Raw genomic sequence first — 19,580 nt, forward strand, 5'->3', positions numbered from 1 at the left:
ACAAGTCAATTATTAGAAAGTTAAGTAAAGAAATTTATTCGTTATTTAAAATGCAATATTTATTAAGTTAAGTAAAGAGTGTTATTGTTCATTATAATAATGCCAATTTAAAAGAGTTTTAATATTCGTTACTAATATGGAAGTTATAAATAACTTTAAAAGAATTTTATTGTTTATTACAAAAACTTAAACTGATTATTTATTAACAAACTTACAATGTATTTACAATATCTTGAAAAATTAATTTTGTATGTCATAAAATACCATAAAATAAATACAATTTTGCTGAATAATTAAATATTTTCTATCTCTCATTTTCAGCATCTTCTTTATTAGAAATAATTGGAGGCTGTAAATTTACCAAAACACAACAAGTGTGCAAAATATCGTCTATGCAATGAAACAAGTGCTGAGGAATTTTATGCAATATTTGATAAGTCCGTAATCGTTGCATGACTCTTTCAACGTGAATCCTAACTCTTGCTACACTGTATGTTTGTTGAGTTTCTTCTGTTGAAAATTCATTTTTTTTCTCAAGGAAAGGCGGCATAACCATTTGTACTTTTTTACCGCTTGCGTCAATTACTGTTTTTATTTCTGGAAAACCTTTGTCAGCCAAAACAATGTCACCGTCTTCTAATAGATCTAACAGCCCTGACTCAATTGTAAGTTGAGAATCCGATTTCCGTCCTCCAGCTACGTCAGATCTTAAGGAAATAAAACCTCCAGGAGTTATACCAATTAGAACTTTGGCCGTGAAGTTCCTTTTGTATTGGGAGTATGTAAAAACACGATTGTCGACACTTTTAGGGATATCAATTCGAAATTCTGTGCAATCAATTATAACTCTGGTGTTACTGTAATCAGGTAGAAAGCAGTCAGGCATAGTTTCTTGTACAGCGTCAATATCTGGCCAAAATACTAAATTTCTGGTTGCACTAGCCAGTAGTTGCAAAGTTTCATAAAAAATTGTAGAAATTGTTGTTCTGTGAACACTGAACAGTGCACCAAGTGCTGAAAATGTTAATCCAGTTTTCATTTTCATTAAAAAAATTAATAGTCGACCTTTCTTCGGTACAATGTACTTTTTTCGCGTAGACATTCTTGTCAACAAGAAATCAAAATTATCGAATGATACCCCTGCCAGATCAATGATTTCTTGATCCTTTGTCACCGATATGAATCCATTAAAATGTTTACCATCCGCTTGACTTTCTTTTTCAACAAACGTTTTTTCAGGAGTACCACATTCTTTGTCCTCAAATTTTTTATTACCAATATGACTTTTTATCGACCTAGTATCTTCAACGATTTCCGTCTGAGTTTCAGCATGACATAAATCGTCTTTGATATAACGATTGCAAGTAAACGTTTGAGAATTAATATCAGAGTTCGAGTAAAAATCAACTTGACACTCTTGGTCAACTTTTAAAGACACTACTGGAGGATTTTCAATCAACACTTCTACCGATTCTATAACATTGAACTCAGCATTTGATGTTGAAGGTAATTTTGCTTTCATCCGCCGATTCATTACTCGCTTGTATCTGAAAATATGAAATTATCATTGCTAAGTCGTTCATATTGATTAAGTTTTACCAAATAATTCTTACCTGTCTAACGCAGAGGATTCATTTACTTTTGAAGACTTGTAAATTGAAGGAAATATAGTTGGAATGTAGCCAGGACTTAGCTCCTCTTCTGATTTTTTACCTCCAATAAAATGATCACTACAAATACAATCGTATGGCTTGGGAACCCACTGCGATCCATCAGCGCTAAAAAATCACGTGTTTACAAAATGGTAGAACAGTATGTGAAATCTTTTTTTTTTTATTTATTTAAATTTAAGCATTTATTATATATAAGATTTTTTTCATCACAGAATCCCTACACAATTATTAACTTTTACTAAACTTAAACATTTTGGAAAGGTTTGCAATTCTTTGAATTATTGTTATTGATAAAATTAAGGTTATAGTACTACTTACTTCAGCCTTTTAACTGCAGCTATCCACTGATTCCGTTGATTTATTTTCCATTGAGCAGTCGGAAATTTATAAAATTTGCACTTACTCTTTCTGCTGGTATTTTTACAATTTACAACACAACAACTTTGGTGTCTCATTTTTTTTTTAATTTATATAATTAAAACAAAATAAATAATTTTACGTGTACTTGCTTAGAATTTTAGTAATAACAGCCTCCCGTGATGCTGAAAGTTACCACTGCGAACGCTTCGGTCGATTTAAGTTCCCCTACCATGGCTTCACTCACAGCGAATACTATAGTACGTGACTTGAGAAGGATTAATTTTGTTCGAGACTGTACTTTCAGAAAACTTAACAAGTTTTTACTAGTGATTTAATGAAATTTAGCTTACCGAAATAATCTTTTATGCATTAAATAACTATATTATTATCAAATACAAAGAGTCAGTCAACGCTCTTTGTATTTGACTCGCGCGTACAGGACCATTCTCTGTATTTGACTCGTCCTTGTCCATAAGAGCTGTGTAAAATCGTCAAATACAGAGGAAGAATGTGGTCAAATACAGAGAGCGGTCAAATACAGAGAGGTCCAATACAGAGAGCGTCGACTGTAAAGCACCCTAATATAAATATAAATACATACATATATAAATAACTTTTGAACCATATGCATTTTCTGAATCCGCTTGATGAGCTGAGTCGAAATATAGCAAAATTTTTCAAAAGTTCCGATATATATTCTTATTATAGATAATTAAATATATTTAAAAATAATTTAGGGATATCAATATTTAGACCCCTGTCAATAATTGGGGCTTTTACTTTAGTCGATTTATAATAAGTAATGATCTACTGAAAAAAATTATCATTTTAAACAGTAAAATCGTGATTTAAATGATCACTTTATAATATTTATCATTTTAAATGCTAGAATTTATTATTTACGTGGCGAAAATACTATTTCAAACAGTAATATTCGCTATGTGAATGTCGAAATGTTAAAAGATAATAATTAAAAATTTAGACTTCGATATTTATCATTTCGTACTTAAAAAATGATCGCATGATGTGTGGGACTCCTTCTTCTCCTCATTTGTGAAGCTAATGCTCGCCCGAGTCAAACAAAAATTTTGGAACATATTTAGTGTGCGTGGTTGCAAAATATTTTACTTTTAATGAAATTCGTAAAATCTATTTACTAGGACTTTAAAAAAATTGAAATACACAATGACGCACACCAAGTACGTTCCAAAATTTTTTTTTAATTTTCAAATTTACAATAAAATTTTTTTTAATTTCCGAAAATCAAATACAATCATATCGGTTACTTGGATTTTTTAATTTTTTTATTTTATCTTTTTGTAAAGAAATAAGAAATTTTTTTTTCTTAATAGTCTTATGAACGTGGACTTGGCGCGATTTTTTTTTACAGTGAAACTGTTTTTGTTCGGATTTTAGTATTTTTTGTAATTATAATAAAAATTTACAATTGGTACCAACTTAAATCTCGCGTTGGCTGCATTTTTTATAGCAAACTATCCTCTTGAAGCTACAGTTTATGTAAAAACAATTCCAGCGCACCCTGGCGGATGTATATGTAAGCTGTAAAATGAATTTTTTTAACTGTAGTTTCCCATCTATTGGAAGATTACCATGCATTCTCGAATTATTTAGTCTGTAGCCCTGATAGCCATCTTAACTTAAACTTTTATTCAATCTACTGCCGAAATTTGTAGCCAACTTGATGAAAAAAGTTGCAAACCAAACGTTTTTACTTAAGTTGTCTACAAGTTACAGTGCAATTTGACGTCAAGACTTGCAGTACAAGTATTTTATTCAAGTTGTAGTAAAATTGTAGTACAATTTAACTAAAAGTTCGGTGTTAACTTGTATTCAAATTGGGGCTGTAAATTGCATTCAATTTGTTTACAACTATTGTACTATAAAAATTTACGGCAAACTTGATGTCAAGTTAACTGTAACTGCTGAAATGCAACTACTTTTAATCAAAGCGTGGCTATCAGGGAGCATGTCACTTTTTACATAGAAAAAAAGTCAGGATCGAAATTTTTGAGCTTGCTATAGTTTGTGCTGATAAAATTTAATAATTTCAAGTAGATTAATTATTATAATTGAATATAATTAATTAATATCAGTAAAATAAAGCATGAATTACTGTTATAATATAAAATTTAGGAACAAGAAGTACCGTAGAATTAAATAAAATTTTGCAACCTCAAAATTCCGTTCTGCTTACAGTAAACATAGTCGGTAGTCTAGCGCTCCGTTTACAACGGATTTGAACGGAACTTGGCGCCAGATTCTACCGAATCTGTGGATTTAAAAAATATGCTATAATCAGCTACAGCTGATTTGGAAAATATTTAAGCAACAAATTAGTTTTGTTATTGCAACAAAATCATTTTGTAACAGCAACAAAGTCATTTTATGACAGCAACAAAATGATTTCGTTAGGGCAACAAATTGATTTTGTGAATTAACAAATTGGTTTGTTAGTACAAGTTGAAACATTTTGTTAATGCAACTAATGGATTTGTTGCTATAACTACACTCATTTTTTACCGGAACAAATTTTTCAGTTATCCCGTCTTTTGTTATTTCAACAAAATCGTTTTATGCGTGCGTTTCTAGAAAATTATTTATAAGGCAAGCGTTAAACTTAATTAAGATGAATGAATGTAAATATGATGTGATACCTTATCCTCTCCCCCTCCGCCTCCTTTAAAAAACTCCAAAAAAAAAGTAAAAATTAAAATAAAAAACGCCATTCGGCCATACCCGACATGGATAGGTAGATTTCTTGTTTGAATATTGAAAAAAAAACACGTTATTAAAAGGCAAAAATGTCCTAAAATTTATTTTTTATTATATTTTTGCAAATAATGATATGAGACCGACTACAACCAATAGATATTCAAAGACATCTTCCTAAAAAATAGGATTTGTAACAGACGAAAGTCATTTGATGATAATAGCTAAAATTAATTTATTTTTGATTTTTTTAATTTTCCAAACTCCGAAATAAATTGAAAAAGTATCAAAAGGTAACGAATAATAGCTCAAATCGAAGATAATTATGTGAATTTTGACATAAAGTTGATAAATTCAAGCTATCTTTTATGGCTTAAAAATTATTTAAAGAAAAAGGGCTGAAATACGTTCATTGAAAAATTTTTGAAAATTTTCAAATTCACGGAATTAATTAAAAAAATCATCAAAACTAGACAAATAATAGTTTAAATTGAAGGTTATTAAATGAAATTTAAGATAAATTTGATAGATTTTATCTATTTTTACATCTGGAAGATTATTTTCATAAAAATACAAAATTCAAAATTTTTTGAAAGTGAAAAAAATTTTCAAACACCCACAACTCGTAAACTAACCGGCCGATTTTGCTCATCTTTGAACTTGATCTTGGTATTGATCCACAGAATAAGCCCACAAAATTTCATAAAGATCGGTTGAGAACTGTGGGCGCAATCCTGCTGACATGGCGCGTTATATCACATATATATATATATATACATACATAAATACATATATAAACTTTTGAGCCAATGCCATTTTTCGACATTACTCGATAAAATAAAACATATTATGATAAAATTTTCCTAAAATTACAACATGAGACCGGCTACAATAGTTATATTTCTATAGAAATCTACCTAAAAAGAAAAATTATAAAAACAAAAAAAAATAAAATAAAGAAAACATTTTTATCAAATGTTTTTTTTAATGCTAATTTTTTTGTTAATTCACATAGCGAATTTTATAAATTATATGAGAATTATAAATTACTAGGAATTTAAATTTCGCGCTTCAAGCGCCTTAACTTTTCAATCAATAAGGAATCGGGGACCATATTTTCACGTTAATTCGATACTTAATTAACTTCACACTTATTTATATTTCATCTATTTAAATTAAAATGATAATGAATAAATAAAAAAATAAAAATTTTTAATTTTTCCCGCTCCCAGCAGCCATTTTTATTTAAATTCCTTCTCCTTTCCCTTCTTTCCTCTCACCTATTTCATATAAACCAATGAGGATCTTCTCGATCGAACTGTAGGCTTTGAAGGGTCATTTTAGGGTTCTGTAATACTAATTTCAACCTAAACTTGGTAAAAGTGGACAAAAATACCAAGTTTAGGCTGAAATCAAGGTTTCGCTGTACAGCTTGGGTTAATCTAAAAAACTGATTTCAGCCTCCTTACCCTCGAGTAGAATTTGGAGGCTGAAATTAGTTTTTTAATTTTGACTCGGGGAGTACCACTAGTACTGAGCGAAAAATAATAAAATTTCACAAGTTTGTCAATTTGACGGTTCCGACTTGATATATTTATATATGTCGTCATATATCAAAACTCTACAGTTAAAAAAATTTTGAACAATTTATTAATTTATTTAAATAAAAAATAAATCAACATTAAATCACATATTAGAGATTAAAATTTTTGCCCATTAGCTTACAATTTCTATCATCAGTTGGCGTGACAGTCTAGACGCTCGGTCCCTATAAAGGATCATAGAATTTTCTCACACGTGTCTTTCATGACGTTTTCTCAAAGAGTTTCAAGAACTTAAGGTTTCTTGAAACTCGACTACAATGTCCCTATTTAATCGATCATAAATTATATTTATTTACAACAAAAATTCTCTACATAATAAAATTTTAAAACGTTAAACTTTCTAATTTGGACAATTTTCCCAATTTAAATTATAAATCAATGAATTTTTCAAAATAGTTTAAATTATAATTGAGTTCGCGCTTCGCTGACATGTAGTATCACCTGCAGAATGCATCTGGAGGCATCAACCTATGTAATTTGTAGTTTAAGATAATACTACCGGTTTTAGAATTGACGTTCAGAATTTAATGAAACTTGGCAAATTGGTACTTTATAATATCATAATTAAGCAGTAAAATTTTTGGAAGCCTATAGAGAACTGAAAAAAAAGACATTAATATTTATAAATTTTTGCCTTCACCATTGATCTTTATGAGAAATCACAGACTTCATTTTATTTCATAAAACTGGACGTTCAGATTTCTATAATATTGGTATCAATAGAAAGAGAAAAATTAGAAAAATTTATTAAATATTGTGTGCAAATAAATTCATAAACTCAGAGTTTGTGATTAGAATAATTAATGAATAATTGAGAAAAAAAGTACACTAGTCAATTTAAATGTGTCAACGCCACAAAAAAGATTAGGACACGCGCGAAATTCAAACATACACCAATACGGTATGTTTGTCGTTTCAGGTAGTACTACCGTTACCACAAGAGTCAAATCCCAAGACCTAATCTTATTTGATTAACGTAGGTTTAATTTCCCTATACTAAATCGCGTTGGAGAAAAAGAGACAGAGATAAGTTTTGAATGTTTATTAACAAATATTCTCATATTTTCTGAAACCACACTGATTATTATTAAATATGTTCTAGACGTTCTTTCCTCTCGTTGTCTTAATTTTTATAATAATCTGAACGTCTAGTTTTGTAAAATAAAATAAACTCTGTGACTTTTCATAAGGATCAATGGTAAAGGCAAAAATATGTAAATATTAATATCTTTCTTTCAGTTCTCGGTAGGCCTCCAAAAATTTAAGTGGTAAATTAAGATATTATTATGTACCTATATGCCAAGTTTCATCAAATTCTAAACGTCAATTCTAAAACCGGCAGTACTACCTTAATTCTTTTGCCAGTGCGACTTGTTTCAGATTTTTTTTTAAACATCTTTTCGGTAACTCTTTTACTTTTCCAATGGAATACTTTTTTTGTGCAATTTAATAAATTTAACTTAAACATTTTGGTAAATAGACATATGCAACTGATAATTAGTACTAAAATAAATAAATGTGTAAGCTCTAGATTTCCACAAATGAACTCATATTTTGAGTGAAACAGAATATATTTCTGTCTCTTAAGCTTTTACGCAGCGTTGCCAAATAAAAATACTACTAAAGCCAAATTACACAAAGCACTAATTTGACACCTGTAGTAACGGTAGTACTACCTTAATACGCAAACTTACACATAAGACAGCCCTCACAATTGTATGTAATGCATACGTAGTCGGTTGATGTTATACGTAAAAACCAGAAAAGTAATGAAAGCACTACAAAAGATATATTGGCTGCGTTCAGGTTTACTAAGTTCTGAGCAGGGCTGACTTTATCTACCAAAAAAATTAATTTTAAACACACAAATAAATATACCTTGCATTGTTTTATTATAGATTTAAAAAAAAAATAATATTGTTATTTTAAGGTTTTAAGTTGTTGCTACAAGATATGCTCAAATCTGCTAAGAACTTAGTAAACTTGAACGCAGCCATTATTCTCACTACTTTTCCGACCATGAAAACATAAAAATATTATGGTGTGTTATGCTTCCATCTAGTGGATGTTATTTTTATTTATTGAAAACTTTACTTACTGTAGTTCTTTCACCCGGGAGTATTAAAATACTCGGTTTCAGCGCGGGAAAGGAATCATTTTAAATAAAAGAATTCTATTTAGACGTTATTTAATTTTGATCAAAATTATTTAATTGGTTTCAATTTATTATTCAAGTTGACAAAATATTAAAAAGCTTCAAAATATAAAATTGAGGTTTACAATGACGTGATCTTAGCAATCTAAGCTCTCAATGAGAAGTGTCGTTACATAGTTTTTCCGATGAGCTTCAAGCTCCGTTCTTCTCCCACCATAACTCCCATACATTTATTCGTTCTTGTACATATATAAGTACACATATTTCTACTACATATAAATGATTTTCACACACTAATATATAATATTTTCTATTATATTCACATATATTTATTTATAAATTATATATATTGCACTGCATTAATATTCGTATTTTGCAAATTAGATTAAGTTTATTACTATTTCTATCAATCTATAATCTGTTAAGATTATGAAATAGTTTAATTGTTAATGTAAGAGATAAATATCATTTAATAATATTATTTTATAAAATCTTATTCTTTTAACATTAATTAATAATTGTTTATAAGTTGGATACAGGATATAAATTGTTAATTTAATTTTTATATATTTCATCGCAATATTATATTAAAGCAATTTTAACAAAAGTATGTTATTTAACGATCTTATTTTTAGGCACATATTGGTTACGTTATTATTTAGCCGTTGAAACAAGGAATCATAGAATTTTTCTCACACGTGTCTTTTATGACTTTTCCTCAGAATCTCAAGTACCTAAGGTTTCTCAGAACTCAACTACAATGTCCCTTTGTACTCGATAATAACTTAGGGCCAGTTTTTCAATCGATGATTGCGCTAAAACAGTGATTTCAAAGTTACCAACAAAAAAAATCAAAGTTACTAGTGGTATGAAATTGTTCACAAGTAAAGACTCTGAAGTGCGTATTTAATTTTAATGTGTACAACTTCAGATTTGTTTTGATAAATAACTGTCATCAGTATTTTATTAATAAAAAGTAAGGATAAATAAAAATAATGGACGCTGCATTGAACTTTATATTTTCATCTGATGATGACTCTGAGCCGGATGAAAATAACAATCCAATCGAGGAACAATTACCAATACAGGTTTTAGACCATGGTGGTCAAAATTATTTTAACATTTTAACCGATAAACAGTTTATAGATCGTTTTCGTTTCGACAAAAATACAACACTCCAGTTGTTCAATCGTCTCAATCATCATTTTGAATTATTTACAGAAAGGTATAGCTATTATGATGTATTATTTTTCATTTTTAGAAATGAATTTAAAGTTCTGTTTTTAATGAAGAAATGATGCAGTTCCTCCAATGACACAATTACTATTGTTGTTACGATTTTGTGCTACTGGAAGTTTTATAATTACTGTGGGTGATTTTTTTGGAATAACTAAAAGTTGTGCACACAAAATAATAGACAGTCTTCTTGAAATGATTGCAAGTCTAAGTGATGAATTTATACATTTCCCTTCAACTCCAGTTGAAATTCTGCAAAACCAAGTTGAGTTTTATCAAACAGCCGGATTCATCAGGGTCGTAGGCTGTATTGATTGCAAGCATGTAAAAGTTGAATCATTCGGTGGTGATGATGCTGAAATTTTTCGAAATCGAAAAGGACACTTTTCTATTAATGTTCAAGTAATATGTAATGCACGCCTAGAAATAATTGATATTGTTGCAAGATGGCCAGGTTCAGCTCACGATTCAACTATATTTAACAATTCAAGAATTCATAATCGTTTTGAGAATAATTAGTTTGGAAATGCATTACTACTTGGTGACTCAGGCTACCCAAATCTGTCTTATTTATTGACACCACTACAAGATCCACAAAGACCGGCAGAGCAACTTTACAACGAATCACAAATCCGAACCCGAAACACGATTGAACGCACCTTTGGTGTTTGGTCGAGAAAATTTGCTATAATTCAAGGCACAAGATTTAGAAAAATTGAAAAAACATTAACTTGTATTATTGCTGCTGCAGTTTTATATAATATTTCGCGACAAGGAAAACCACTACCAATTAGAAATGTCTCTGTTCAGGAATATCTCCAAATTCCTGAGGTAGCAAACCCTGTAATTGGTAATGCTAATATTAGAAATGTATTAGTGAATGGATACTTTCAAAAGTAAGTAGTACTTTTTAATAAATTACGTAATTTATTACATCGTATCTTCAAAATTAAATTAATAATTTTTTTTTTTTTTCAGTTTAATTGCACAAAATTGAATGCTAAGACAAGGAACAAAAGAGACACGTATACGTGTAAACAGATACGAGAGAAAAACACGAGAGAAAAAATTTGACAGATCAGCGCGATCATGTATAGATGATTGTTGCTCACGAAGAATAAAATTGCCTATAAAGTTTTCAAATAAAACTCTTGACTTGACTATTACGATTATCTTTAAATTATAATATTTAATGTAAAATATAAAGAGTATTTAACGTAATAAAACAGTTATAAGAGTGAGAGTAAATAGAGCGCAGCATTATTATGATTGTGGGGCCGATCATCAACATCATCAATATCATTATTATTTAAAAAGAGTCCTCCTTCAATCCCATTTTTCATTTTTTTACTTTTTCTCCGTATAATTTTATGCGTTATTTTCTTGTGTGTGGCCTTGTGCCGAAAAAGAAATTGGAATTAATTAATTTCTTATTAAATATCCAGAGTACGATGGTCGTGGCATCGTTATTGCTATTTTTGATTATAGAATAGATCCTGGTGCTGTGGTATTGTAGGTAAACAATTATATTTATTTATTTAATTATTAAAATTATATTAATTGTGGAGTATAATTGTTTATGGTTTGTAGGTGATAAGTGATGGCAAACCGAACATTTAAGCATGCCTTGACTGCAGTGGTGATGAAAATATTGATGCAAGTACTGTAGAACAATTAGAGGAAGGACTTATAACTATTATTACTGGTCATAAGTTAATGGTAATTATTATTTTTTTGTATTTTAACTGTGTTAACTATAGCTGATTTGCTATAAATGCTAACATTTAGTTTGCTTATATGCATAAAACTTAATTAAAGTTTAACACTCAATCCAATAAATTTCATAACATCAATTATTATATACTACTGTAGAAATTTGAGACGAGTTATTCTAATCCAACCACTGTCGAAGATAAGTTGGTCAAAGAAGACTTGCAAATGTGAGTCGAAGCTTTGTAAAATGAAGAAAAAAGTATCATGACGTGGGCACAGCGTATGACTGCATTGTCTATCATAATTGAAAAAAATCTAGAGGTAAAAATATTTATTTCTAATGAACAATTAATTTGCAACAGTAACAAAATAATTTGTTTTCAGAGTCTGTATCGATAGATTTGAAGAAGGTAATTTGGAAGCAAGAATTCATTTTGGCGAGTACTCACTTACCCATTAGTGTGCTACGTTAGCTCAGCAAGATCAATTACATATTTCTGCAAATATTTACGATGAAGATTAAATGAAAATATTAAATTCACTAGTAAGTTTTTATTAATAACAGTATTTAAAATTGTTTTTATTTTTTAGTATCAGAATTTAACAAAATTAGAACATTAAACAAACATTTTTAAGTAAGTAATTAATTTAATAAATTAATGCATTTTTTATTATTTCATTGGGCGCGATTTTGAACTACGGTCCAATAATTAAAAAACATTTCCCAATAGGGCCAATTCGGTATATTTCCATTTAAATCAAATGTAGCTTTTAAGCTGTTAAATTCTTCGCATAAGGTGCAAATTCTCAAAGCGACTACTTCTAGAGGTATAGGAGGCCGCAAAAAAACAAGTTGACTTGAAATTTTTCTAATAAAAATTTGAAAAACAAAAAATTTCAGCAGTTAGGAGTGATTTTACGTAATATTAACCGGTAAAATTAATAATTTTAGTAATTCATTTATAAATTAACTCACAATAATCCGTAATGACTGGTATAACTTAAATCTTCCCAATCATCGGTGACAAATAAATGTTCGCTTGCAATGAATCTTTCGTTGAGGATTTTAAAATCAATTTCACGAGTAACTATTAAAAAACAATATAATTGTTTATAATTAAGTTTAAAGTAATAATATATTTTAAATTAAAAAAAAAAAAATAGAAAATTACACTTATCCATTTTTGTTCGATTACTTGATTGTGCAGAATACAGTATTCTGTTGAATATCCTCTTTTTTGTTTTAAACAATAACAAGCAACGATCCATTGCCTAGCAACCCAAATAAAGATAAAAGAAATAAAATACAAAAAAATTGATTGAGATAAATAATTAATAACAAATTATACTTTTAATATTTATAATTGTTATCTTAAAATGAATAAAATTAATAAAAACAATGCTTCAGAAACTGTTAGGCAACCTATTTTGTCCAACGATCAAAAATTATTATTAATTAAATTAATTGCAGAATACAAGGAAATTTTAGAGAATAAAGCTACAGACAAAGTTTCCGCGAAAAAAAAAAATTCAACTTGGAAAATTATTGCCGAAAAATATGCAGAAAGTTATGAACCAAAACCTTCTGACAGTATCATAGTGTTTTGGAGGAATATCAAAACCAAAGCCAGGAAATATTCAAGTGCTCTGAAAGCAGAAGCTATGAAAACAGGTAAATTATACTTTTTCTTTTAATTTTCTTGATATAATAATAAAATTTGTATTTAAATTATCCCAATTGTTTTCAGGAGGAGGGAAAACAAGTGTTGACAATGATCCGGTGATGGATGCGGTTTTGGGTGTCATACATCAAGCAACTGTTCGAGGATTTATTAATAAGTATGATAATGATGGTGATTCATCCACGGTGGCGGATATCATTAATGTGGAGGATGAGGGATCCGAAAACGATGTTTTTGAGGTAATAATATCTTTCATATTGACCTTAAAGAAATTTCTAAATATTTTAAATTACGAATTACTTAATACATACTTTTTTTGTAAAAGTTTATAACCTTTATACCTTTAACCTGATCAAACTTGAATTAAATTAGTTTATCTGTTAGGATATGAGTAAAAATATAAGCTTTAAACATTTTTTTTTCTTAATTAGTATTTGCTGAGCAACCAACAAGTTCGGGATTGGGCGAAAATCGATCCATCTAATTTAAAATCTAAAATAAGTGCTCCATTAAAAGCCAACAAACATAAAAGTACTTCAGCCAAACCGTATGATAACGTCCTTCAAGAAAAACATATGTCTCCAAAAGATGAGCTTGCAGCTATATTAAAAGAGCAAGCTATTGAAAAACATCAATATGAGATGGAATTACTTAAAATTAAAATTCAAAGAGAACATTTATTATTTGAGAAAATCCAGGAAGGAGAATATTTCCCTGCTGATTCTAACAGCGAATAATTTTAATGTTTGTTTTATTTGCACAATAACTTGGTATTTTTTAAAAATAAAAACTTATTTAAAGTAAATAATAAATCATCAAATAATGTATTAAAGCACTGTACAGTAATGAATGACTGGATATAACAATATACTGCAATAATAACTAATATTTATTGTTAAACTGTAGAATTTTTTCTCGTGCTTTTAATTTTGGGCCTATCTTCTTAAGTACTGGTTTGTTTGTGTAGGGCTTGCAGAAGTAGTTATGGTAGTCAATTCGTTCTCTCGTCAAGTCCACGATTTCTGCCTCGAGTCTACCAAACTATTCTGCTTCTCTTGCTCTTCCTAGATGAAGGCTCTTATCCTTAAGGGACATATATAATTCCTACTCCCTGATTAAAGAAAATGATTTAGAACAAAGAAAAAGGATTAAAAAGTATTTGATTTATTAATCATTTTAAATCCTTTTTCTTTGTTCTAAATCATTTTATTTAAACAGGGCTACCTTTAGGTTCCTATCCTTAAGAGAAATATATGATTATAACAAGACTACTAAAAATATTCATACAAAAAATTCCATTTCAATTGAAATCAACCTGAGCAAGGTGTAAAAGTGCAGCAAATCCTTTGTACTATGCCAGTGCCTATGGGTGGGTTCAAGGGGAAAAGTTCTGTGGTGTCCAGACATGTATCTTGTGACAGCATTTTACATTTTGCATTGTGCAGAGGCTGAGTTGTTTCAATTAAATAATATATTTGTTGGGAAACCAAGTTTATCCTTTACGGAATAATGCAATTTACACCGCCATATTTTCGTGTCTCAATTTTGTGTAAAAAGAAAATTTTCAATAATTATTTATTAATTTTTAAGTTTCTTAACCTTTTCTTATTTTGATGTTATTTTCGTAAACATACCTACTTGAATATACACTCTTATAATTTTAATATACGAGTTCAGAGTATTAGTGATTTATTTTCTTAAGTTGGCAATTTTGAAATCACTGTTTTAGCGAAATCATTGATTGAAAAACTGGCCCTTATATTTATTTGAAACAAAATATACTCTATATAATAAATATTCCATGATACAGAACTTAAACTTTCTAATTTTGACAGTCTTCACTATTTAAATTATGAATTAATAGAATAATTAAAAATAATCTAAATTACATTTAAATTTGCACTTCACTGGCTGGTAGCGTCACCTGCTGGATGCATCTAGATGCATTACAGGTGTAGGAAATAAAAAACTAGTAACTTACATACATATAACATATGAATGTAGTGAAGCAAAAAATTAAAACTATTGTCATCTGTGCTAGTATAGAGTATATACAAATGTTTGTAATCTATAACCTTCATTACACTTGAATTGTAAAACTTATATTGTGAATGCTGTTCATATTTTCATATAATATACATTATTATAAAATTTTTTTTTATTATATTCAGTAAAGTAAAAGTCTAAATTTTTCCTAATTTTTTTTTTTTGAGTCAATAGAAAAGTTATTAAAACTTTAAACAATGCTGCTTGGTTCGAAATATTCGTTTTGACAAAATAGAGATGTTTACATACATCAATAAATTGAGAAACAATTTTAATTTTCTTGTTTTTTTTATTTATTTTTTTTTTTTTCAAAAAATCTTTTGTATATTTAAATCAACGTAAAAATTTTCGATCATACCAGAAAATTGCTAAAATTTTAATGTATTAAGTTTTTTCACTTCTTATTAATTTAATGTCAAAAAAGAATTTATAATGAGCGACGACGATCGTGATATTGATATTGAAAGTGATGTAAGTCAATTATTTTGTTCTATGTGTAAGCTGTATTTGTCAGTGTAAATATTTTTTTTTTTTTTTTTTTTCATTTCAGGATGGTGATGATTCTGATTCCAGACATAGACCTTCTAATAATACCCAATATTATTCTCAGGTATTTCTTTCACCGTTTATCTATATTATTATAAAAGATTCCTATCTATATAGTCACTCATCACAATATCTCGGGAACCATCAGACCTAAAAACTTGAAATTTGGTAGGAATATTACTTTTGTCATGTAGAGGTTAACAATGAAAAATTCCCGTTTTTAAACTATAGCTCCTATCGACTCCAAATTTGGTAGGAATCTTCTGTCAGAGATGTAGAAATAGTATATGAATGAATTTTACGATAGATCACCCCACAGGGGGTTGTGGGGTGGGTGTCAGCAATGAAAATTTTTAATTTTCCAACTATAGCTCCTACAGACTCCAAATTTGGTAGGAATTTTCTATAAGTGATGATAAAATCATTTATGAACAAATTTTACGATAGCTCACCCGACAGGGGATTGCGGGGATGGGTGTTAACAATAAAAATTTTTAATTTCCAAGCTATAGCTCCCATAAACTTCAAATTTGGTAAGAATCTGCTACATATGAGGTAGAAATGATCTAAGAGCGGATTTAATGACAACCTACTCTAAATATTAATTGCGGGGGTAGGTGTTAATGAAAATTTTCAATTTCCAAGCTATAGCTCTTATAGGTTCTAGATTTGATAAGAATCTACTATATATGTGGTAGAAATGATCTAAGAGTGGATTTTGTGACAACTTACTCCAAATATGGATTGAGGTAGTGGGTGTTAACAAAAAAAAATTTTGATTTTCAAAATATAGCTCCTACATGCTCCAAATTGAGTAGGAGTCTTTTATATGTGATATAGAAATGATCTAAGAGCGAATTTTACAACGAATCACCTCCAATGAAGATCGCGGGAGTGAGTGTTGACAATAAAAAATCCTAATTTCCAAAATATAAGTTCTAAAAACTATAAATTTGGTAGGAATCTTTTATTTCTTATGAAGAGATCATCTCAAAATGGATTTTAATAAATTCTACTCCTGATACGGATTGCGGGGCTGGGTTTTAAAATCTAAAATTGTAATTTATAAATTATAACTTCTACAGACTCCATATTTGGTGGAAATCTTTGTGTATGATGTCAAGTTCAGCTAAAAATGGATTTTCTCGAATTCCAATCCAAAAGGGATTGCGGATGCGTTAACAATGAAAATCTCTTATTTTTAAACAATAGTTTCTATAGCCTCGAACTTTTGTTAGAACTTTTTGTTTATAATGTAGAAATCATTTCGAATAGGATCTTACGAAATTCCTCCCTTACATAGGAGTGCAGGAGTGATGATTGTCAAAAAATTTATATTTTTCCTACATATATAAAATTTGATAGAATCTCAAGAGAAACAGGAAATCACAGGGATGGCCTCCAAGGTCAACCGATTTAAATGTTTTTCTTTCTTAATAATTATATTTTCTTACAACAATCGTCTCTTTAGCAGCGGCTAAAAAGTCATTAAAACGTTTCCAAAATCTTACTTTACATGTAGCTATTCAGTAAATGGACTAAAAGATTAACATAAATTTTATTTTTGCTAGTCACTAACCGATGAATTGTTTTATTACGGAGGAAATTTTAATTAACAGCAAAATTCGCTGCACTTTGAGCTAGGCAGATTTCAACTTCACTTATGAGACCTACAATAACTTTAACTGAAACTTTCAATGCTCATCTCAAATTTTTTTCTTCGTGTCAATTATTATTCATTTTTTGAAGAAAGCCGCAGGAATGTTATATTAATTGCACGTTGAAAGATACAATAAATATTAGTTAGAATGATCACATGGATGAAAGGTAAATGCTAATCCTACAAAAAACAGTTTCACTGTAAACCGTCGCGCCGAGTACACGTTCAACTATTGTTACAAACTATAATGATTTGATTTTTACAAAAAACTATTAAATCAAAAAAAAAAAAACCAAGTACAAAAAATTTTTTAGATTAAAAAAGCGCCAAAGACAGTAAATATTAAGGAAAAAAATTTAATGTACTTGGTGTGCATTATAATTCACACTACTAATATCAATTTGAAAAACTGTGGGTAATCAAAGTATTCGAATGATGCACACCAAGTACATTAAATTTTTTTCCTTAATATTTACTGTCTTTGGCGCTTTTTTAATCTAAAAAATTTTTTGTACTTGGTTTTTTTTGATTTAATAGTTTTGTAAAAATCAAATCATTATAGTTTGTAACAATAGTTGAACGTGTACTTTAAGCGCGACGGTTTACAGTGAAACTGTTTTTGTAGGATATCTCTTTTTTGTCAAGAATATATTAAGTGACATAATCACATATTTTATCAAAATTTTAAATTCCAAATATGTACCCCTTAAATAATTCAGATAATTTTTTATTCATGAATTTTTGTAATAATTTAGTAACAAACGAAATTATTACAATACTTTTACTTTGAATGACTAGCGTGACTGACCAATGTGATATCTTTGTATTGTTTTTGAATTTTTTAATAGCTTCTATTGATAATATAATTTGTATCGTAAGGTAAAGTACCCAGTACTTGAACACTCATAAAAATAGGACTAGTACTTGAACAGACTTTTAGAATTGTTGAAATACAAAATCCGTATATTTATCATAAATAATATGCGCATGTTATAATTATTCAATGATACAATAATTAATTTCTGTAAGTTTTTTCAATTATATATCAGAACAATTATATTTTAGTTAGCCGATAGATGCTATTTTTTTTCATGAAAAAGGTATACCTTAACCGTATACTAAACCGTAAACCGAACAATCAGTAAAAAAAACCGGTATATCATCATTTTAAGTAAAAAACATTGTACCACCTAATGAATAGTCTTTTCTAAAAAATACGTATTTTTTGCAAAGACATAAGCTATGATTTTTATATTAAATTTTAGCGTCTAACTATACCTCCAGATTTTCAAAGTGGTACCCAAAACTTGAACAAGCTGGGGCCGTATAATTTTAACAGCACTCTCATCTCTAATAGGTTTATAAACGAGTGATCAGCATTATGGTTTTTATTAATTACTGCAAATTTAATGAGTTTTATAGCTAAAAATTTGTGTAGTTGAAAATTATTGAACGTCTTAAATTGAGTTTTTTATTTATAATTGAAAATTTGCTTTGTCATTCATAAAAAATTAAATACAAATATTTCTCATTTTTAAATGAACAGATTATATATTGATAGTATTATTTTTGAATATTAAACAAAAACAAAAATATGTTACAATTCTTTTTTGATATTTCCATATATATTTTATTATTAAGCTCAACTACTGGGTCCTTTTTGCACCTTACTATTCATAAACCTATTTCATCACTACAGTTAAGATTTTTAAAATACAGTGGTAATGGTTTTGCGGTTCTACCTACTGTCGTATGTCGAAATTCTAAACTAAATACCAACTATCTATGAGCGCTAAGTTTAGTATATTTAGTATACTAACTACTGATGGTAGAATAACCAGGTTAATAAGTAGTGCCAACTTCGAAATAACAATATTCGCCCTAAATTTTGTAATAAAAATCTCGTAGAATCGATAAACAGGCTGCAAGCTTTAAAAAAATTTTCAAACTTGAGATATATTAAATAATTGTTAAAACCCAATAATTTTTTTTGTGAAATATATTGCATAATGCGTTAAAAGAAACTTTTATTAACCAATGGGTCACAAAAAGTGTTATTCCTCTTTAGCAATAAGCAGAAAAATATAGAGCTAAAACATATGAGGAGGTTATGTTGGCACATATGATTAGAGAATAGAGACACAGTGTCTCTCGCCATATGTTGGACATGTACTC

The 19,580-nt window shown here is 28.8% G+C and overlaps 5 protein-coding genes across 5 annotated transcripts in view; 3 read left to right on the plus strand and 2 right to left on the minus strand.

Moving 5' to 3' along the window:
* Positions 1-258: 258 nt before the first annotated feature.
* On the minus strand, positions 259-2,128 carry LOC123275391. The gene is made up of 3 exons (XM_044743528.1): positions 1,992-2,128; positions 1,614-1,778; positions 259-1,547 (listed from the first exon to the last, which is right to left on the minus strand). The coding sequence occupies exons 1-3, from the start codon at positions 2,126-2,128 to the stop codon at positions 305-307; spliced, it is 1,545 nt and encodes a 514-aa protein (XP_044599463.1). The 3' UTR covers positions 259-304.
* A 7,389-nt stretch (positions 2,129-9,517) lies between these two features.
* On the plus strand, positions 9,518-11,378 carry LOC123275460 (putative nuclease HARBI1). Its single transcript, XM_044743644.1, has 5 exons — positions 9,518-9,747; positions 9,815-10,160; positions 10,278-10,608; positions 11,204-11,265; positions 11,349-11,378. Exons 1-5 carry the CDS (start codon positions 9,518-9,520, stop codon positions 11,376-11,378), a joined length of 999 nt encoding a protein of 332 aa, XP_044599579.1.
* A 714-nt stretch (positions 11,379-12,092) lies between these two features.
* On the minus strand, positions 12,093-14,885 carry LOC123267936. The gene is made up of 4 exons (XM_044732825.1): positions 14,753-14,885; positions 12,644-12,743; positions 12,448-12,559; positions 12,093-12,340 (listed from the first exon to the last, which is right to left on the minus strand). Exons 2-4 carry the CDS (start codon positions 12,738-12,740, stop codon positions 12,148-12,150), a joined length of 402 nt encoding a protein of 133 aa, XP_044588760.1. The 5' UTR covers positions 12,741-12,743; positions 14,753-14,885; the 3' UTR covers positions 12,093-12,147.
* Positions 12,849-14,058, plus strand: LOC123258402. Its single transcript, XM_044718420.1, has 3 exons — positions 12,849-13,143; positions 13,220-13,392; positions 13,585-14,058. The coding sequence occupies exons 1-3, from the start codon at positions 12,849-12,851 to the stop codon at positions 13,888-13,890; spliced, it is 774 nt and encodes a 257-aa protein (XP_044574355.1). The 3' UTR covers positions 13,891-14,058.
* A 738-nt stretch (positions 14,886-15,623) lies between the features above and the next one.
* The window catches only part of LOC123267926 (protein max), a 40,177-nt gene continuing 36,220 nt past the window's right edge, over positions 15,624-19,580 (plus strand). Inside the window, exons 1-2 of the mRNA XM_044732816.1 lie at positions 15,624-15,670; positions 15,750-15,809. Coding sequence (XP_044588751.1) covers positions 15,632-15,670; positions 15,750-15,809 — 99 coding nt within the window. The 5' untranslated portion in view covers positions 15,624-15,631. The remainder of the gene's footprint in view (positions 15,671-15,749; positions 15,810-19,580) is intronic.

The sequence above is a fragment of the Cotesia glomerata genome, linkage group LG1 (genome assembly GCF_020080835.1).
Source record: "Cotesia glomerata isolate CgM1 linkage group LG1, MPM_Cglom_v2.3, whole genome shotgun sequence".
Taxonomy (NCBI): Eukaryota; Metazoa; Arthropoda; class Insecta; order Hymenoptera; family Braconidae; genus Cotesia; species Cotesia glomerata.